The sequence below is a fragment of the Physeter macrocephalus genome, chromosome 18, assembly GCF_002837175.3.
Source record: "Physeter macrocephalus isolate SW-GA chromosome 18, ASM283717v5, whole genome shotgun sequence".
In the NCBI taxonomy this organism is placed as follows: Eukaryota; Metazoa; Chordata; class Mammalia; order Artiodactyla; family Physeteridae; genus Physeter; species Physeter macrocephalus.
This window is the reverse complement of record NC_041231.1, coordinates 71345524-71362453: the sequence shown is the minus strand read 5'-3', so window position 1 is coordinate 71362453 and position 16930 is coordinate 71345524. Positions and strand designations below refer to the sequence as shown.

The 16930-nt window shown below is 50.8% G+C and overlaps 1 protein-coding gene across 3 annotated transcripts; it reads right to left on the bottom strand.

Annotated features, from left to right (window-relative positions):
• Positions 1–8064: 8064 nt before the first annotated feature.
• On the bottom strand, positions 8065–16672 carry CDKN1A (cyclin dependent kinase inhibitor 1A). Of its 3 annotated transcripts, XM_007105368.4 has the most exons (4): positions 16566–16658; positions 15062–15135; positions 11427–11882; positions 8065–9582 (listed from the first exon to the last, which is right to left on the bottom strand). In XM_007105368.4, the coding sequence occupies exons 3-4, from the start codon at positions 11869–11871 to the stop codon at positions 9533–9535; spliced, it is 495 nt and encodes a 164-aa protein (XP_007105430.1). In that variant the 5' UTR covers positions 11872–11882; positions 15062–15135; positions 16566–16658; the 3' UTR covers positions 8065–9532. The 3 variants fall into 3 exon arrangements, with proteins under 3 accessions (XP_007105430.1, XP_007105429.1, XP_007105431.1); XM_007105367.4 differs by lacking the exon at positions 15062–15135 and having other exon boundaries at positions 16566–16672; XM_007105369.4 differs by lacking the exon at positions 15062–15135 and having other exon boundaries at positions 16435–16573.
• Positions 16673–16930: the final 258 nt, after the last annotated feature.

Below are 16930 nucleotides of genomic sequence, written 5' to 3'. Positions count from 1 at the left end.
ACAAACCACCGAGCTGATCTCCCTGTGCCATGCGGCTGCTTCCCACTAGCTATCCACCCTATGTTTGGTAGTGTATATATGTCCATGCCACTCTCTCACTTCGTCACAGCTTACCCTTCCCCCTCCCCATATCCTCAAGTCCATGCTTTAGTAGGTCTGTGTTTTATTCTCGTCCTACCCCTAGGCTCTTCATGACATTTTTTTAATATACCCTGAGAAAACCATAATTCAAAAAGTCATGCACCACAATGTTCATTGCAGCTCCATCCACAATAGCCAGGACATGGAAGCAACCCAAGTGTCCATCAACAGATGAATGGACAAAGAAGATGTGGCACACACATACAATGGAACACCACCCAGCCATAAGAAATGAAACTGAGTTATCTGCAATGAGGTGGGCAGACCCGGAGTCCGCCACACAGAGTGAAGCAAGTCAGAAGGAGAAAAACAAACACCGCATGCCAACACATATATATGGAACCCAAGAAGAAAAAAAAAATGCCATGAAGGGTGGGATTTGAATGTGGCTGGTGAGCTGGACCGAGGACTGCAGTTCCAGAAGCATGACGTCACGGTCTCGGCTCAGATGGGTGGGGCTGATCTGATATAGAGGGTAGGGGATAGATTGAACTGCCTCCCTCACCTGCTCTCCATCTTCCACATGCCCAGGTATACTCTGTACCCGCTTCTGACAAGGCCACCGTCAGGAAAGCGATTGTGGGGGCCAGGGGCCACATGGTGACTTTGTGGTGGGGGGGCAGGGCGGGCGGAGCTTATTTATGGCTGTGTTGGGTCTTCATTTTTGTGCCAGGGCTTTCTCTAATTGCGGCGAGCGGGGACCACTCTTCATCGCGGCGCGGCGCGCGGGCCTCTCACTATCGCGGCCTCTCTTGTTGCGGAGCACAGGCTCCAGACGCGCAGGCTCAGTAGTTGTCTATTTTTAGTTTTTTAAAGAACCTCCGTACTGTTTTCCATAGTGGCTGTACCAATTTACATTCCCACCAACAGTGCAAGAGGGTTCCATTTTCTCCACACCCTCTAAAAGATATTGTTGAGTATAGTTTTGCATGAAGAAAAAAGTGTTTGTTTGTGGATGAAATTTATGCTATATAAATGCACATGCCGTCATATATGTTTGTAAACGCATAGGATATTTTTGACAGAATAGACAAGAAACTGGTAGCAGTGAGGGACAAGTATCGGAATGGACAAGGAGGGAGATTTATATTTCACTGTTTATTTTGTACGATCGTTAGACATTACTCATTCAAAAATGAATTTAATATAACTATAAAAAAATAAAATAAATTTAAGAATAATTTGTACATTATTTTAAGAATATTTTTTGTAAATTTGTACATTCTCTCCTTCAAGAGAGAATGATGAAGGAGATGTGGTAAAATGTTAACATTTAGGGACTGTTGGTGAAGGGTCTGTGGAAATGATTTTACTATTTTTGCAACTTTTTTGTATGTCTGAAACAATTTCAAAATAAAAAGATTTCAAAATTAATAAATTTAATTCCTAAATAAATAGATAGTCTCACAACCAACCATCCTTTTCACCCCCTTCTTACCACTGAGAAATTGATACTCAGAGTTTCCCTGGCTTTATTGAGCTAAATAAAACACTGATTTTTTTAATTCAACAAATATTTATTGAGTGTCTAATATGAGCCAGCACTGAGGATACAAAAGTGAAAAAAAAAGAAAAACACCAAGTGTAATATAATGTCTGGCAGCAATAAATGTTACGAAGAAAAGTAAAGCAGAGTGAAGGGATAGAATGGTGGATGGTATATTTCAGATAGGGGAATGGTGGTCAGGGGAAGCTTGTCTGAGGAGGTGATATTGGAATAGAGTATGTGAGGATGAAGTTTTGGAAGAATTCCCTGGCCATCTGGTGGTTAGGACTCCACGCTTCCACTGCAGGGGGCCCGGGTTCGATACCTGGTCGGGGGAACTAAGATCCCGCAAGCCGCGTGGCCAAAAAGAAAAAAAAAGTTTTGGAAGAAGAATGTTCAGGGAGAGGAAACAGTGAGTGCAAAGGCCCTGAGGCAAGAGCTTGCTTTGTGTACATGAGGAGCAGTGAGGAGGCCAGTATGGCTGGAGCAGGTAGTGGAGGGTAGAGTAAGATGAGGCCAGAGATGACAGACAGTGTGACCTGTAGGCCATGTAAGGACATGAGTTTTTATTATAAGTGAGATGGAAGCCATTTGGTGGATGACATGATCCTGTGTAAGTTTGAAAACGATCCTTGTGGCTGCTTTCATTGTGGAGAATAGACTGTATTAGGCAAAGGCAGAAAGAAGCAGGAGACCAGTGAGGAGGCTGTTTCAATCATCCAGACAAGTGATGGCTTGGACCAGGAGGGCAGCCGCGAGGTGACGATGAGAGGCGACTGGACTCTGGATATATTCCGGAAGGAGGGCCAGCAGTGTTTGCTTCTGCATTTGGGCAATTGCAACAAATCCCGGACCTTTTTATCCCCAGCGAGGGACTCTCCACTTCTCTGAGAATAGAGTGAATTTGGATTTTTAAGACCAAGTCCCCAGCATCTCAAGAAATCCCCAGTTCACTTTCCCCCACCTCCCCCACCTCCCAACAATGGAAATAAAGGGGCACAGAGATGGCCAGGGGGAGGTCACAGCCCTCTCTGATGGAACCTGAGTGTCACAGAGTTGAGTCTGTAGGTGGTGAGAGCTCAGGCTGGCCTCGCCCTCCACACCAGGCAGAGGAAAAACCTGCCCATGAGCCAGCTGACAGGAGGACATAGCCTGGTGCTAGGAAAAAAGTTAGATCCAGGCCTTTTTGGAAACAGTAGAACTAATTTTAAAATACAGCATCACTGGACTGAGCTCAGAAACTAAATTTTACAGAAACCGAATGAATGAACAAGGATCAAAGACAGTGAGACTGTTTTGTGAATGGGAAAGTTTCACGCTCACTAATTTTCAATTCCCTAAAGATGTTCGAATTCACTTCACAATTTAGTAAACCTTGAAGCAAGATACTCTCTGTTCTGGGGTGCTGTGGTGAGAGCTGGGGCTCAAACTGGGAGACCTGGGTCCCCCTGCCTCCAGCTGCCGGCTCCAAACTATCTTTAGAGCAAGCTTAGGCAGGCTGGTGATCTCCGGGGAAAGCAAGGCCAGGGAGCTAGTTTCGAAGTTGCATTTACATAGCATGCTTTACCTAAGTTACATCAAAGACTGAGGAGGGACACAGAAGGAGACAGATGCCCTAAAGCCTCCTCTGAAGAGCTGTCATGGCAGCAGTGGCCCTGGGCGAGGCACTTCCCCTTTCTGGGTTATTGAGCAGGCAATATGACCTGGGTCATCAGCGTGAATATCCTGGTGCCCCACCACTTCGTAGGGGTGTGACCTCAGGCAAGTGACGTAAAGGTTTGTTGCCTCAATTTCTTATCTGTAAAACAGCGGCCATTATAGTGCCCACCTTGGTTGTGTATTGTAAGGATTCAGTGCTATACACCCATATAAAGCATTTGGAACCCTGTTAGGCAGACGATAATCAATGCCAGCTGTTGTTACTTTTGTGCTTGTTAAAAGGAGACTGAGAGAACCTCCAACTTCTCCATCCTAGCAATTTGCAGGTGGCCTTGTTCACACGCCAGACTGGTTGTCGAGTGATGGGGGCAGTGACGTGAGACCTGGGATGGGGTGGGTAGGGTTGAGGATTGGGGCTGGGGTGGAGTTTGGGAGACGAATGCTCAGGTCAAGACGGAAATTCAAGCTGCAGTGAATCATTCAAAAAATATTTATTGAGCACCTATGATGTGCTGGGAACTTTCTAGGTGTTGGGATACAGCAGCGAATACAAGAGGCAAAGACCAACCCTAATGGTGCTTGTGTTTCTGTAAGCTGGGTGGGAGGGGGTAAAGCTGCAGTGATTTTTGCCAGCTTGCTCACCTGGGCACTAGGCTGGCTGAAGCGTAGTTATAGCAGCCACTGCTGATGCCCCACCTGCATCCCCAGGCCCATGTCTGTGTTCACTGGAAGTTTTGGTTAATAGTTCCTGGCAGGGATATAGCTTCTCACCTCAAATGCTTGCATCCTTCTGGTTTTCTCTGGCATCACAGGAACTAGATCCACCCAAGGAGCAACCTGAACTTGCCCCTGGAGGCTGCCTTCAGTCAGCCATGGCTGGCATCAGTGGTTAAGTTCCCCAGAGATACCCAGGCAAGTACCCCCAGGGACAATCCTAGGGCACATTCCACACGGTCTCCTCAGACCTGCCAGGTGCACACAGCAGAACTTGCTCACCAGCACCTCCAATGGCTTTCTCCTTTCCTTTCCCGCACTCTCCGCTCTGCCGCTTGTGCTTCCAGGACCACCTCCCAAGTGAACCACCTACACACACGTCCTTGTCTCAGGTTGCTTTTGAGGGAAAAAAGTCTAAGAAAGTTGGTAGCAGAAATGGCAGGTGGGCTTCTGAAAATGGATCCCTCACCAGTGAGATGACAATGGAGGCCCGATGCCAGCAGTGAGTGGGGCGGTGATAACCCCCAACCCCATGTAGGCTGCAGCCTCATGGTGACAGAGACCCAGCTGTGAGAGGCGGACCGGGGAGAGGTACAGAAAGATATGGGGCCATGGTAATTATAAGGATTGCAGGGTTGGCTGGCTTCTGTTGACTGCCCTAGAAGTCTTGAAGAAGGAGAATCACAGACTCAACTCAGGGCTGGCTGGGTGGGACAAGAGACCCCCATCAGAGCATTCTAAATGGCCCTCATCTCCTGTGGCCCAAGAGCAGTCTGTGCTGGTAATCAGCCCCCAAGATCTGGTATAAAGGTGGTGGAGCTACAAGAGAGACCGAATGCACAGCCACAGCTGGCAAAGAAAGAGTGGGGTGCTTAGTCCTGGAATGGAGTTGTTTGTATGGATGAACCTGATACTCCCAGCTTCCCCTGAGCCCTCCAGGCCTGCAGAATGCCCCCTCCCTCCCTAGAGGAGAACACTCTCCTGTCACATGAAGATTCACCCCACCTCCCCTCTCTGCCTCTAGTCAGCAAAACACCTTAAGGACAAGAGAGTAAATATTTTAGGTTTGTGGGCCAAGTGGTCTCTGTCGCAACTACTCATTTCTGCTTTTGTACTACTTAAAGTGCAAAAACAGCCATAGGCAACCAGCAAATGGGTGTGTCTATATTGAAGTAAAACTTTATACCAAAATGGTCAGCTGGTCCACAGAGTAGGGGTTTACCAGCCACTTCTCTTAGACCAATAATTGGGTCAGGTCTCAGCACTGCCCAAGCAGGAAAGTACAGTCCCTGCTACTGGAGGAAACAACTTAGCAAAAAGCTACAGGTCTGGCTGGTATGTATTGGTAAGAACAGAGAAACACATGGAGGAGATCTCAGGGGTATGGGACTGGGGCTGGGGGAGATGAGGAATACAAGGTGGCTAAAGAGAGTGTTTATTGAGGCCTCTGTCTTGATTCAAGATTAAACATCCTGGGGAATTCCCTGGCAGTCCAGTGGTTAGGGCTCTGTGCGCTCACTGCCGAGGGCCCGGGTTCAATTCCTGGTCGGGGAACTAAGATCCCAGAGCCATGCAGCGCGGCTCCCTCTTGGAGTCCAATGGGTCCAATGAGTCTGTGGCTATTTCCTAGCCCCTGAATGCAAATTGGTGTGGATGTACTTAACAGCTAACAGAACCCTCACATTGGTTCCCTAATCTGTGGAATAAGAGCCATTAGGGAAAGGACTGAGTAGAAGTCTCTTAAGTTATCCCACTGGTCAAGATAGTAAATCAGAAGCAATACCACATCCCTGGTGGAATTACAAAGGTTAGTCCTACCTTCAAAAACTTAAAGGACACAGAGTGTTTCCCAATCTACCCCCCATCTTGCTCTTACAGAAACCAAATGTAACATGGTGATTGATGATTATCCATGAGGCAGCCCTAATTGCAGCCATTATATCACATATGGAATCTTTACTAGAATAGTCTCCACGGCCTCTGACTGTAAGAAGCTAATAATATGGCCAATGCATTCTTTCCAATCCATATCAGAAAAGTTGATCAAAAGTGTGTCATGAGGACTTCCCTGGTGGCGTAGTGGTTAAGAATCCCCCTGCTAATGCAGGGGACACAGGTTCGAGCCCTGGTCCAGGAAGATCCCACATGCCGCGGAGCAACTAAGCCCATGTGCCACAACTACTAAGCCTGCGCTCTAGAGCCCGCGAGCCCAGGTTCGAGCCCTGGTCCAGGAAGATCCCACATGCCGCGGAGCAACTAAGCCCATGTGCCACAACTACTAAGCCTGCGCTCTAGAGCCCGCGAGCCACAACTACTGAAGCCTGCGCACCACAACTACTGAAGTCTGCACACCTAGAACCCGTGCTCCGCAACAAGAGAAGCCACCACGATGAGAAGCCCATGCACCGCAACAAAGAGTAGACCCCGCTCACCACAGCTAGAGAAAGTCCACGTGCAGCAGCGAAGACAAAGCCCAACACAGCCAAAAAAAAAAAAGTGGGTCATGACCACATTCCCCACAAAAATTCGGAAACCTATCACGTTAGTTAAGTTTTTTTAAAAAATAAATTTATTTATTTGTTTGTTTTTAGTTTTGGCTGTGTTGGGTCTTCGTTGCTGTGCACGGGCTTTCTCTAGTTGCGGTGAGCAGGGGCTACTCTTTGTTGCGGTGTGCCGGATTCTCATTGCGGTGGCTTCTTTTGTTGCGGAGTGCAGACTCTAGGCATGCAGGCTTCAGTAGTTGTGGCACATGGGCTTAGCTGCTCCACGGCGTGTGGGATCTTCTTGGGCCAGGGCTTGAAACTGTGTCGCTTGCACTGGCAGACAGTTTCTTAACCACTGCGCCACCAGGGATGCCCCATTAGTTAAGTGTTAATTGGTCAAATGAGTTGGGGAATGCTGGGACATTCCCTCTATGGTAAAGGACAAGTTATTATACTGTGGACATCCTACCACTAAAAAGAGGCATAGCGCTGGTGGCCAATAAGGATTTTGGAGGCAGTATACTAAATACTGCTCCAGCCCATATACTGTATAATTTGTTTAAGTGGAGTCCAGAGCAAAAGAGGCTCTGCAATAGGTCCTTGATATGAGGCAAGCGCTTGGGATGTATGACCCAGCATATCCCACGATACTAGAAATATCCATGGGCGATAAGTAAACAGTGTGAAATCTCCAAAAGCCCCAATGGCAGAGCCTCATCTCAGACCCCTAGGATTCTGGAGCAAAGCCACGCCCTGTACAGCAGAGAATTATTCAGCATTTGAAAAGTAGTTCTTGGCCAAATTGCACAATCCAGAGCAAACAGATCATTATTGTTTTAAGCTACTAAGTCTTAGGGTTGTTAACTATGAATAGGTAATCAGAAGATGCATGTAAGAGTACTTTGTTCTTTTTAATGTCATATAGTATTCCACTATATACAGATACCACAATTTATGTATCTTTTCTTATGTTATGGACATTTAGGTTGTTTCTGGTTTGGCTCTGTTATGAATAATGCTGCTTTGAACATGTCTTTTGGCAGAAATGTGTACTCATTTCTCTTGAGAACAAACCTAAGAATAGAATTCCTGGTCACGGGGCAGGCATGAGGGGAGGCATCTTTAGGAGATATTGCCAAAGAGTTTTCCAAAGTAGTTAAAATAGTTTATACTTCCATCAGAAGGTATAAGAGTTCCAGTTGCTCCATATCCTTGCCAACGTTTGGCATTGTCAGTCTCTTTCATCTTAGTCATTCTGGTAGGTGTGTATCTTATTGTGGTTTTAATTTGCATTTCCCTGATGAGTAACAATATATTCTTTACTAAAAAAAAACCACACACATAAGAAACCAAAATACTGACAGTGGCAATCTGCAGAGGTGTGATGATTTATTATTTTGTTTTGTTATTGCTGTCTGCTTTTTTTTCTGTAGTCTTCTTGGTCTTTCTATTTGCTAAGCTTTCTGCATTTTTAAAATTTAAGTGCTTAATTTTTTAAATTATAAAAACAATCCAAAAAACCTCCACCTACTTGTTCTTGTAAATAACAAGGTATATTGACGACAACAGTAACATTACAAGTGAAGTCACCAGAAATATTTATTGAGCACCTACTGTATACACAGCACTGTGGGAGGGGCTTTGAAGGACACAGGGCAGTACAGGACTTATTCTCTGCCCTTGAAAGGTTTACAGTCTAGGTGGAGACAGAAGAACCAGGACATACGGGAGCTAGGAGAAAACAGTCCAGGCCAGGATGTTACAGGAGCTGGAAGGTGTCTGGGGTCAGAGCCACCAAGTGGTTCAATGCCAGGAAAGACAACAACTCACAGCTCCCGGGCCCATATCCACACACTTAGTGTGCCCTATCCATAGCCTCTACTCCCGCCATCATAAAACACCTAACTCCTTGTTCAGTTGCTATTCAAAGTGCAATGAAATGGGGGAGGGGTGGGGCAAATGGAAAACGTCCTTGGATGAGTTCCAGGGGCTGGCGTCACAATCTCCCTCTTGCTCCTCACCCACATACCCCTCACATAGAGAGATCCCCATTCAAGGAGGCCTGTCTGACCATCCAGGACCACCACCCCAAGAGCTAAGAGGAGGGGGTGGTCACTGCTTGAGCTGCCTGAGGTAGAACTGGGGAACCCTACTCCTAGCATGCCCCTTCCCCTTCCAGTCCACTGAGTTGGGGGGACAGGCACCCCGGAGCTGCCACCCAGGGCTGAGAAGGTACAAAAGGGAAAGGACATGGAGGAAGGGAGAGGAGCAGAGAGGGACTGAGAGCCCAGCTGGGAAAGAAGGGCCTCTGGGGCTCCTAGAAAAGTGCAGGGGAAGGCGAAGCCAAACACTGAGGCCGGCTCCCCCACGGGTGGAGGGGAGGTGGGGTGGTCTGCTACGGGACCGACCTTCCCCACGCCTTCACGGGACCAAGGGGGTGGTTATCAAGGGCCACGAGGGTATCAAATCCCCAGCCCTGTTCTAGGCTGTGCCCACTTCAAGGTCACCCTGCCCAACCTTAGAGGGAAGTGAGGGGACCTCAAAGTTTCGATGATGCCCCCCACTCTGTTGGGTCCCCTTCAAAGTGCTATCTGTTTACTTCTCAAATTACAAGGAATTCAGGTCTGAGAATGCGGGAAAGGGGCAGAATTTTGTAACACCCATCAGACGGTGAGGGGAGGGAGCCAGGTACCTCCAGAGAGTACCACCCAGCGGGTGAGGGTCGTGCCAGCCTCACCGTACCTCAGGGAGAGAGGAAATGGACAGCAAAGGATGAGGAGGGCTTAAATAATAGTTCACATAATAAAAATACCTAGCACTCTAGTAAGCCTATTTTCCTGCTATCTAATTTTTTTTTAAATAATTCTAATGCCAGAGGCTGGGGGTATGGGGAGGGCAGGGGCAAGCAGGGTATATACATGAGGAGGAGTTTAAATTAAAACACAAATAATAATTAAGACACACAAACTGAAGGAATCAGACAAAAGATGTAGAAGAGGCCTGCAGTGGCCCCCTTGTTTCCAGGAGGACCTAGCTTCCATCGGCTGGGTTAGGGCTTCCTCTTGGAGCTGATCAGCCGGCGTTTAGAGTGATAGAAATCTGAGGAGAGAGAACAGAAGTCAGCCAGGCCAGGAGGAAGAGGGCACAGCAGAACCACCTATCCAACGTAAACGGCAGAGGGGCCAGGGACCCCTCCCCAGGGCCAGAGGGACACACTGCCAAGTACAGGGAAGAACTCTGGCAACTTCTGACCCATCTCCCAGAGGAGCATTTCCAGAGCAGCCCACCACGCTTCACAGATGTAATTAATAATAGGACCTATGCCCATGGGCCGGCTTTAGGCCAAGCCGCCCTATACAGTAGCCACTAATCCTATGTGGTTATTTAAATTAACTAACATTAAACAAAATGAAAAATTCAATTCCTCGGTCACACTAGCCAGATGTCAAGTACTTGGCGGCCATATGGGGCCAGCAGCACTGGACATTTGCATCTTTACAGAGTTCTATCGGATAGCACTGCTCTGGGGATTCCATTAGATAATCCATGAAAAGTGTTCTGCACAATGCCTGGGCCGTATAAAGTTAGCTATTATTATTATTATCATTATCATTATTGTTAGTTCTGACCCAGCTGCAAATTAGCTGTGGGATTCTTGGCTGCATCTCTCCAAGCCTCAGTTTCCTCACCTATAAAATGAGGATAACACTGGTATGGTGCTCTGAGGATTAAATGAAATGCTCTCTAAAAGACTTTGGTTGATGGGGAATTCCCTGGCGGTCCAGTGGTTAGAACTCCATGCTTTCACTGCCAAGGGCCCAGGTCCAATCCCTGGTCAGTGAACTAAGATCCTGCAAGCCGTGCATGGTGAAGCCAAAATAAATAAATAAATAAAATTTTAAAGTAAAAAATAAAAAGACTTTGGTCGAAGGCCTGGCATACTTAGTGTTCAAATGTCAGTATCATTCATTGACCCAGCTGCAAATTAGCTGTGGGATTCTTGGCTGCATCTCTCCAAGCCTCAGTTTCCTCACCTATAAAATGAGGATAACACTGGTATGGTGCTCTGAGGATTAAATGAAATGCTCTCTAAAAGACTTTGGTTGATGGGGAATTCCCTGGCGGTCCAGTGGTTAGAACTCCATGCTTTCACTGCCAAGGGCCCAGGTCCAATCCCTGGTCAGTGAACTAAGATCCTGCAAGCCGTGCATGGTGAAGCCAAAATAAATAAATAAATAAAATTTTAAAGTAAAAAATAAAAAGACTTTGGTCGAAGGCCTGGCATACTTAGTGTTCAAATGTCAGTATCATTCATTCAGTTTTCCTCAAGCACCTGCTATGTGTCAGACACCATCCTAGGTGCTGAGGATTCAGCAATGAACAACAGAGATACAGATTCCTTTCTTGTGGAGATAATATCCTAGTTGGGGAGATGGACAATATCAAGATAAGGAAGTAGCTGTTGATAGTTTAAAAAGTGCCAAAAAGAGAAAAATAGGCAGGGAAGGGGGGTTGGAGGTGTGTATGTGTGATGGGGAAGGGGAGTTAAGTTTGAATAGGACAGCCAGGAAATTCTCATGAGCTTTCTCTCCACTGCAAATTCATTGCGGGACCTTAGGCAAATCATTCTACCTCTCTGAGCCTTGTTTCTTTGCCTACAGAAGGATGGCAAGAATGTCCTATGGTATAGGATTGCTATAAGGACTGAAAGAAATCTAGAAACTTAGCAAAGGGCCTGGCATATAATCAATGTTCCAAATAAATGTTAGCTGGTTGGTCTTGGCAGCAGGCTAGCTGTGTGACCTCAGGCAAGTCACTTCCCCTCTCTGGGCCTGTTTCCCCCTCTGAGGTACGAGGAAGCTGGGACAGATAGTTCAGCCCTTGCACCATGAATTCTGGGAGTCTTGATCCCTTGCAGTATCCTTCTCTGCACTTGTCCTCACCTGTCATGCTGGTCTGTCGCCGTTTTCGTCCCTGGGAGGTGCCCGGCCCTCCCGGGGACCCCTCAGCCCGCTCAGGGGAGCGAGGCACGAGGGTGCAGGACAGCGACAGGTCCACGTGGTCCTCCTGAGATGTCCCCTGCAGCAGGGCAGATGAGGTGCTCGGCCACTTGCCCCCTCCCAGGTCGTCCCGGGTCCCCCGGGGCCCTGCAGGCAGGTAGAGCTTGGGCAGGCCAAGGCCCCTCACGCGCTCCCAGGCGAAGTCACCCTCCAGTGGTGTCTCAGTGACAAAGTCGAAGTTCCATCGCTCTCGGGCCTCCTGCACACAGCTGGCCATCAGGGCGTCGCAGTCCCGGCGCAGCTGCTCACTGTCCACCGGGCCAAAGAGGCGGCGGCACGCCTTGCTGCTGCGTGGGATCTGATGGGCGTCCCTGGATGGCTCTGACATGGTGCCTGCAGCTGGAACACAAGTAAGACCCTGGTCACTGGAGAAATCAGACCCTCCCTTACCCGGCCGTGCTTCACTCTGTAACCTCAGGCGAGGTCTTCTTACTAGAACGTGAGGTGAGAGGATCACTCTGGTTCCTTCCAGCTGATTTTCCCCCACTTCCCTCCCACAGGCTCTCCCAACCCCCCAGCAGCACACACAGGGTTGGGGCAGAGCTCAGCCAGCCTGGCACCCCAAGGTCACTGGGGAAGTGGGCAGCTGAAGGGCAAGTTTATGTATGTCAACAAAGGCAGGTTTATTGCAATAGCAGGGATCAGGGTCCTGTTTACCACCAGGTATTATCAGGTAAAATCAATTTGTTTTCCCCACTGAGGTGTCCCTCATGGGTGTGAATGCCCCAAGTATGTGTGAACTGCCAGAGTCCAGCAGTTTCCTAACCCCAGACCTGGCCAGGAGGTCAATTCCCGAGTAAATGGACAGCTCCTCGAGCCTCCTGAAACCCTCCATCTAGATGTTCATGTGGAGTAATCCTGCTCAGCTACTTAAAACTACCCTGGACTTTGGGGTAAAAAACACCTGGGTTCTAGTCCTAGCTCTGCCACTTACTATCTCAACTTTTAAAAAGTCACTTAACGTCTTTAGGCCTCAATTTCCTCATCTGTAAAATGGGACTGCATGCAAGTCTAAAGAGCAGGGCTGTAGAAGCATGCTCAAGCAGTTGATCAGTGGGTCCCTCCAGGCAAGGCAGATGGAACAGAGTTGGGAGGCTGTATCTTGGTGGTTAAAAGTGAGGGCTCTGGAACCAGGCCACCTGGGTTGGAATCCAGGCTCTGCTGGGTGAACCTGGACAAGTGGCTTAACTTCTCTGGGCTCTATTTTCCTCATCTTTAAAATGGAGACAGCAATAGTGAATGTCTCAGAGGACAGACGTGAGGATTAACTGAGTTAATGTAGATAATGTGCTTAGAGCAGTACCTAGTATATAGAAGCGCTTGGAAAATATTATTATTATTTCTCTCTGCCTTTAGTTCTGCCTGAGCTCCTCCCCATCACTCCACCTGGGCCACTGCCTCCTTCAGACAGCAGCTGACAGGTGTTGTGCGCTGAGGGCCTTTCCCAAGGATGTCATCATGCAGGCAGCCTGGGGGTGAGGAGGAGCTAGGCAGGGCAGGGCAGGGAGATGACTTCTCCCAGGCTGAGCCACATCCTGCCAGGCACATCAGGTGACCTGAAGTCTAGACAACCTGGAAGACCCTGCCCCATTTTGCCTGCATCCAAGGAACCCACTTTTCAGGCAAAGAAAATTAAAGGCACCGGTCTACCTGGTTCCTCTCCTCCCACTTCAGGAGAGGGAAAACTAAGGATGAATTTGCCCGTGAGGGAGTGCTGGCACCTGCCTGCCCTGCTCCGGCCTGACTCCAGGATGAGCTCCTGCACAACTTTGACAGGGACTGGGTTTTCTGGGGACAAGTCCTGCTTTGCAGGCTCTGAGGGTGAAAGCTCTGCTGAGTGACCTCCTGGAACAGGAAGCCCTGAACCCACACCACACCTACCCCTCCCCACTCCCCCTCTCACAGTGAGTGGAGCCCACAACGCGACATCTCAGCTGATAGGGGAGGGGAGGCACTAGGTGACCTCAGATCAAGTTAAAAGGGCAGGAGTGGGCTTCCCTGGTGGTGCAGTGGTTGAGAGTCCACCTGCCGATGCAGGGGACACGGGTTCATGCCTCGGTCCGGGAAGATCCCACATGCCGCGGAGCGGCTGGGCCCGTGAGCCATGGCCACTGAGCCTGTGCGTCCGGAGCCTGTGCTCTGCAACGGGAGAGGCCACAACAGTGAGAGGCCCGCGTACCGGAAAAAAAAAAAAAAAAAAAAAAAGGCAGGAGTTATGAGACTTGCCCCAAAACCACACAGTTAAAAGGATCAAGGGCCACTGCCACATAGAGAGGGGTTACATAGTGCAGTGGGCAAAGCCCACAAATAACCTTTGCTCACTCTCTTCAGGGCAAGGATTGAGATTTATTTATATATTTTATGTGCCAAGGCCTGTTCTAAGAAGTTTACAAATATTAATTTCCTGAAAAAGTGGGTACATTAGCTCTTTTACCGAAGAGGTAACCAAGGCTCAGAGAAGTTAAGTAACTTTCCCAAGGTCACACAGCTCACAAGTGGCACAGCCAGAATTTGAACCCAGGCCTGAATGCCCTGGGTTCTGTGCTCTGGTGTTGAACCCTAGTCCCTCTCTAATTTTGAGGTTTCTTAACCAGAGAGACCCATCAGAGCCACTTGAGCTTTATCAAAATGTAGACTGACAGGCCCCTCCTTCCCCAGACCAATTAAATTCAAGTGTTTGACAGTACTCCAGATGGGCATGCTTGGGGTGCCAGCCAAGAGGGGACACACAGAATGTCCTGAATAGACACTATGGATCTCAGTGCTTCATTGGTACATGGAGGAGAAACCCACCTAGGGCTTTATCAGGGAGCTGGATATTCCCTAGTTTCTAGGAGCTGAAGATGGGACCAGAATCCAGGCAGGGACCCTCTCTACTTCTGCCACCCCTTCCCTTACGGCTCTCATAGGCTCCCCACCAAAATCTTCTCTCATGCCCATTATTATAACTCCCACCTCAGAGAAAACAAACAAAAACCCTTGTTTTACAAACAAGTAACTGAGAGTAGCTTCCTTTGTTGGCCTTCGTGCCTTAGACTTCAACCATATTTTCATACCCAAATAAATGGTAAGCTCTCAGTAAACACTGCTGAACCAATAGGGTACTCCTTTTAAGAGGCGGGGGAGCGACCTCAGATCAGCACTGGAGTAGCGGCGGGAGGCAAAGGCGGGTGAAGCCTCCTTCCGCGCGTGTTTGCTATTAGCGCTGGGGCCAGAAGGGGGCGCTGGTCTACAGGAAATCACGCGCGGGGGTGGGAGGTGCGTGGGCAGAGCCTGGGACAGCGGCAGGGAGTTGTGATGAGTCAGTTTCCTGCCAAGAGCTCCCAGCCCGCCAAAACTTCGCTTCCACTCCGGCTGCACGTCACCCCCGGGTGGGGACGGGGAGCGGGAGGGGGATCGGGAGCCGCGAACACGTCACGCTGAGCCAGCTAGGCTTCCGAAACCCCCGCCACTGTTGGGAAACCGCGCGCTCTCGCGCCGTTCTTGTGACACAGGCGCGCGCGCGCACACACACACACCGCAAGCACAGGCGCGCCGAGATCTGGTCCCTCCACCTTATCTCCACGCCCAAAGCAGGGGATGAGTCAGATCCCTGGAAAATAAAAATAGACGGGAGCAACGAAAACAAAACCGCTCTTAAGTCCTCCCCGAAACGCAACTTGGAGGAAGGGAAGGAAGGAGGGAGCTGCCTGGGCGCCCTAAAGTACCAAACCAGTTCCAAGATTCTTGTCCCCACGGGGAGGGCGCGTGTCCCCCGGGGGCCCCTGACAAGGCAGACAAGGCGGACGCACCGTGGTCCGCGCTGGGCGGCGGCGCCCGAAGGGCGACTCGCCCTCCTGCTCAGCCGTGTCGCCCTCGGAGAGGGAATTCTGGACTAGGTTGCGGGCGCCCGGAGCCCCCGAATGCAGGCGGCGGAGGTCCGGAGCGGCGTCGCACCCCGAAGCCCCATCCCTCAAAGACACGACCCCTCACCCCCTTCCTCCCTTGGCGGAGACTGTGTGCCCCGCCGCCCCGCAGAGCAGGGCTCGGCCCCCGCCCCTGAATCCGTCCGTCCGACCCAAGGGCAGGCTGGGCCGGGGTTCTCCCGGCAGCGGTGGGAGAGAGGTAGGTCCGGTTTCTGCGCTTCCCTAACTGACTGGCTGGCGCAAGCCCACTCAGCGCCGGGCCGCGGCTCCGGGTCCTCGAGGGCGCGCCGCGGGGCGGGGACCGGACACCCGGTCCTGGACCTCCCGGTGTCCCGGCTTCCCTGGGAACACTCTGTGCCAGCCAAATAGGTCACTGTGCTGATGGGGGGGACAGAGACCGTGGAGAGGCAGGGAAGGGGACTTCTGGGGGAGCCGCCGTCTCCCAGCCCTGGAGGGGATCTGACCTCACCCGGCCCCGTTCCCTGGGGTCTTCTTGTCACCGTGAGTCACCTCCTCGCTAGCCCTTAAGGGACGTGTCCCGACACGTTCCCAAGGGCCGGAGACACAGCCCGCGCTGACCTCAGCGCCCAGCCTATTGGCGGACACAGCAGCGTTGGGGACCCAGACCTCGGTTCTGGGCCGGGATGGCACCGATTGGATCCGAGAGCCGCCCGGGAGCGGATCCCAGATGAACCTGCTCGGCTTGGCTTTCCCCACCTCTCCCGGACCCCTCCGCGGACAGGGCTTCATCCCCACGCCGCAAGCGCACCAAGCCTGGGGCCCCGGGCTCACCCTCCGCCCGGCCCACGCCGTCCCTCGCCCCAGCTGAGCTTCAAGCCGAGGGAGCGTGGCGTTGATCTCTGGTATTAGAGCTCCCTCTCCCCGCCCGGAATCTCCGACACATCCCGCCCCTGTCCCAAGCGCACAGATAGACTCCGGTGTGCGCAAAACCGAGCCCCAAGCACGGACCCACGCACGCCATTCACCTGTAAACACAGTACACACACGCCGCTGCGGACATACACCCACGGAGGTGCGCGGACACACACGCGGACACGCTCGGCTCAGCTCAGAGCCGCAGCCCGGGATTCTCTCTTGCCTGCCCTGGACCCCTCACCTCCTCTGAGGGTCTCGGTGTCTCAGTGAATCCGCGCCCAGCTCCTGGTCGCCCAGCTACCGATTCGGGCAGCTGCTCAACACCTAAGCTGGCGCCGCCTGCGCTCTCTTTATAAAAGGGCTGGAGGCGGGACCGGCCGCTCCGCCCACAGCGCGCCGGGGACCGGCCTCGGGGGGGACAACTGCGGCTCCCCTGCGCTCGCAACAGCGCTCTGGAAACCTCTGCGGCCAACCTCGCGTGCTGCAGGAGGGCGCTTCCCTCCTCCCCACTACCCGCGCCTGGGTTTGTACACTTGACACATTTCCCCACGAACTGAGCCCCAAATCTGGTTTTTTCAGTTGGGGAGTGAGTTGCCGCTCCCCCGG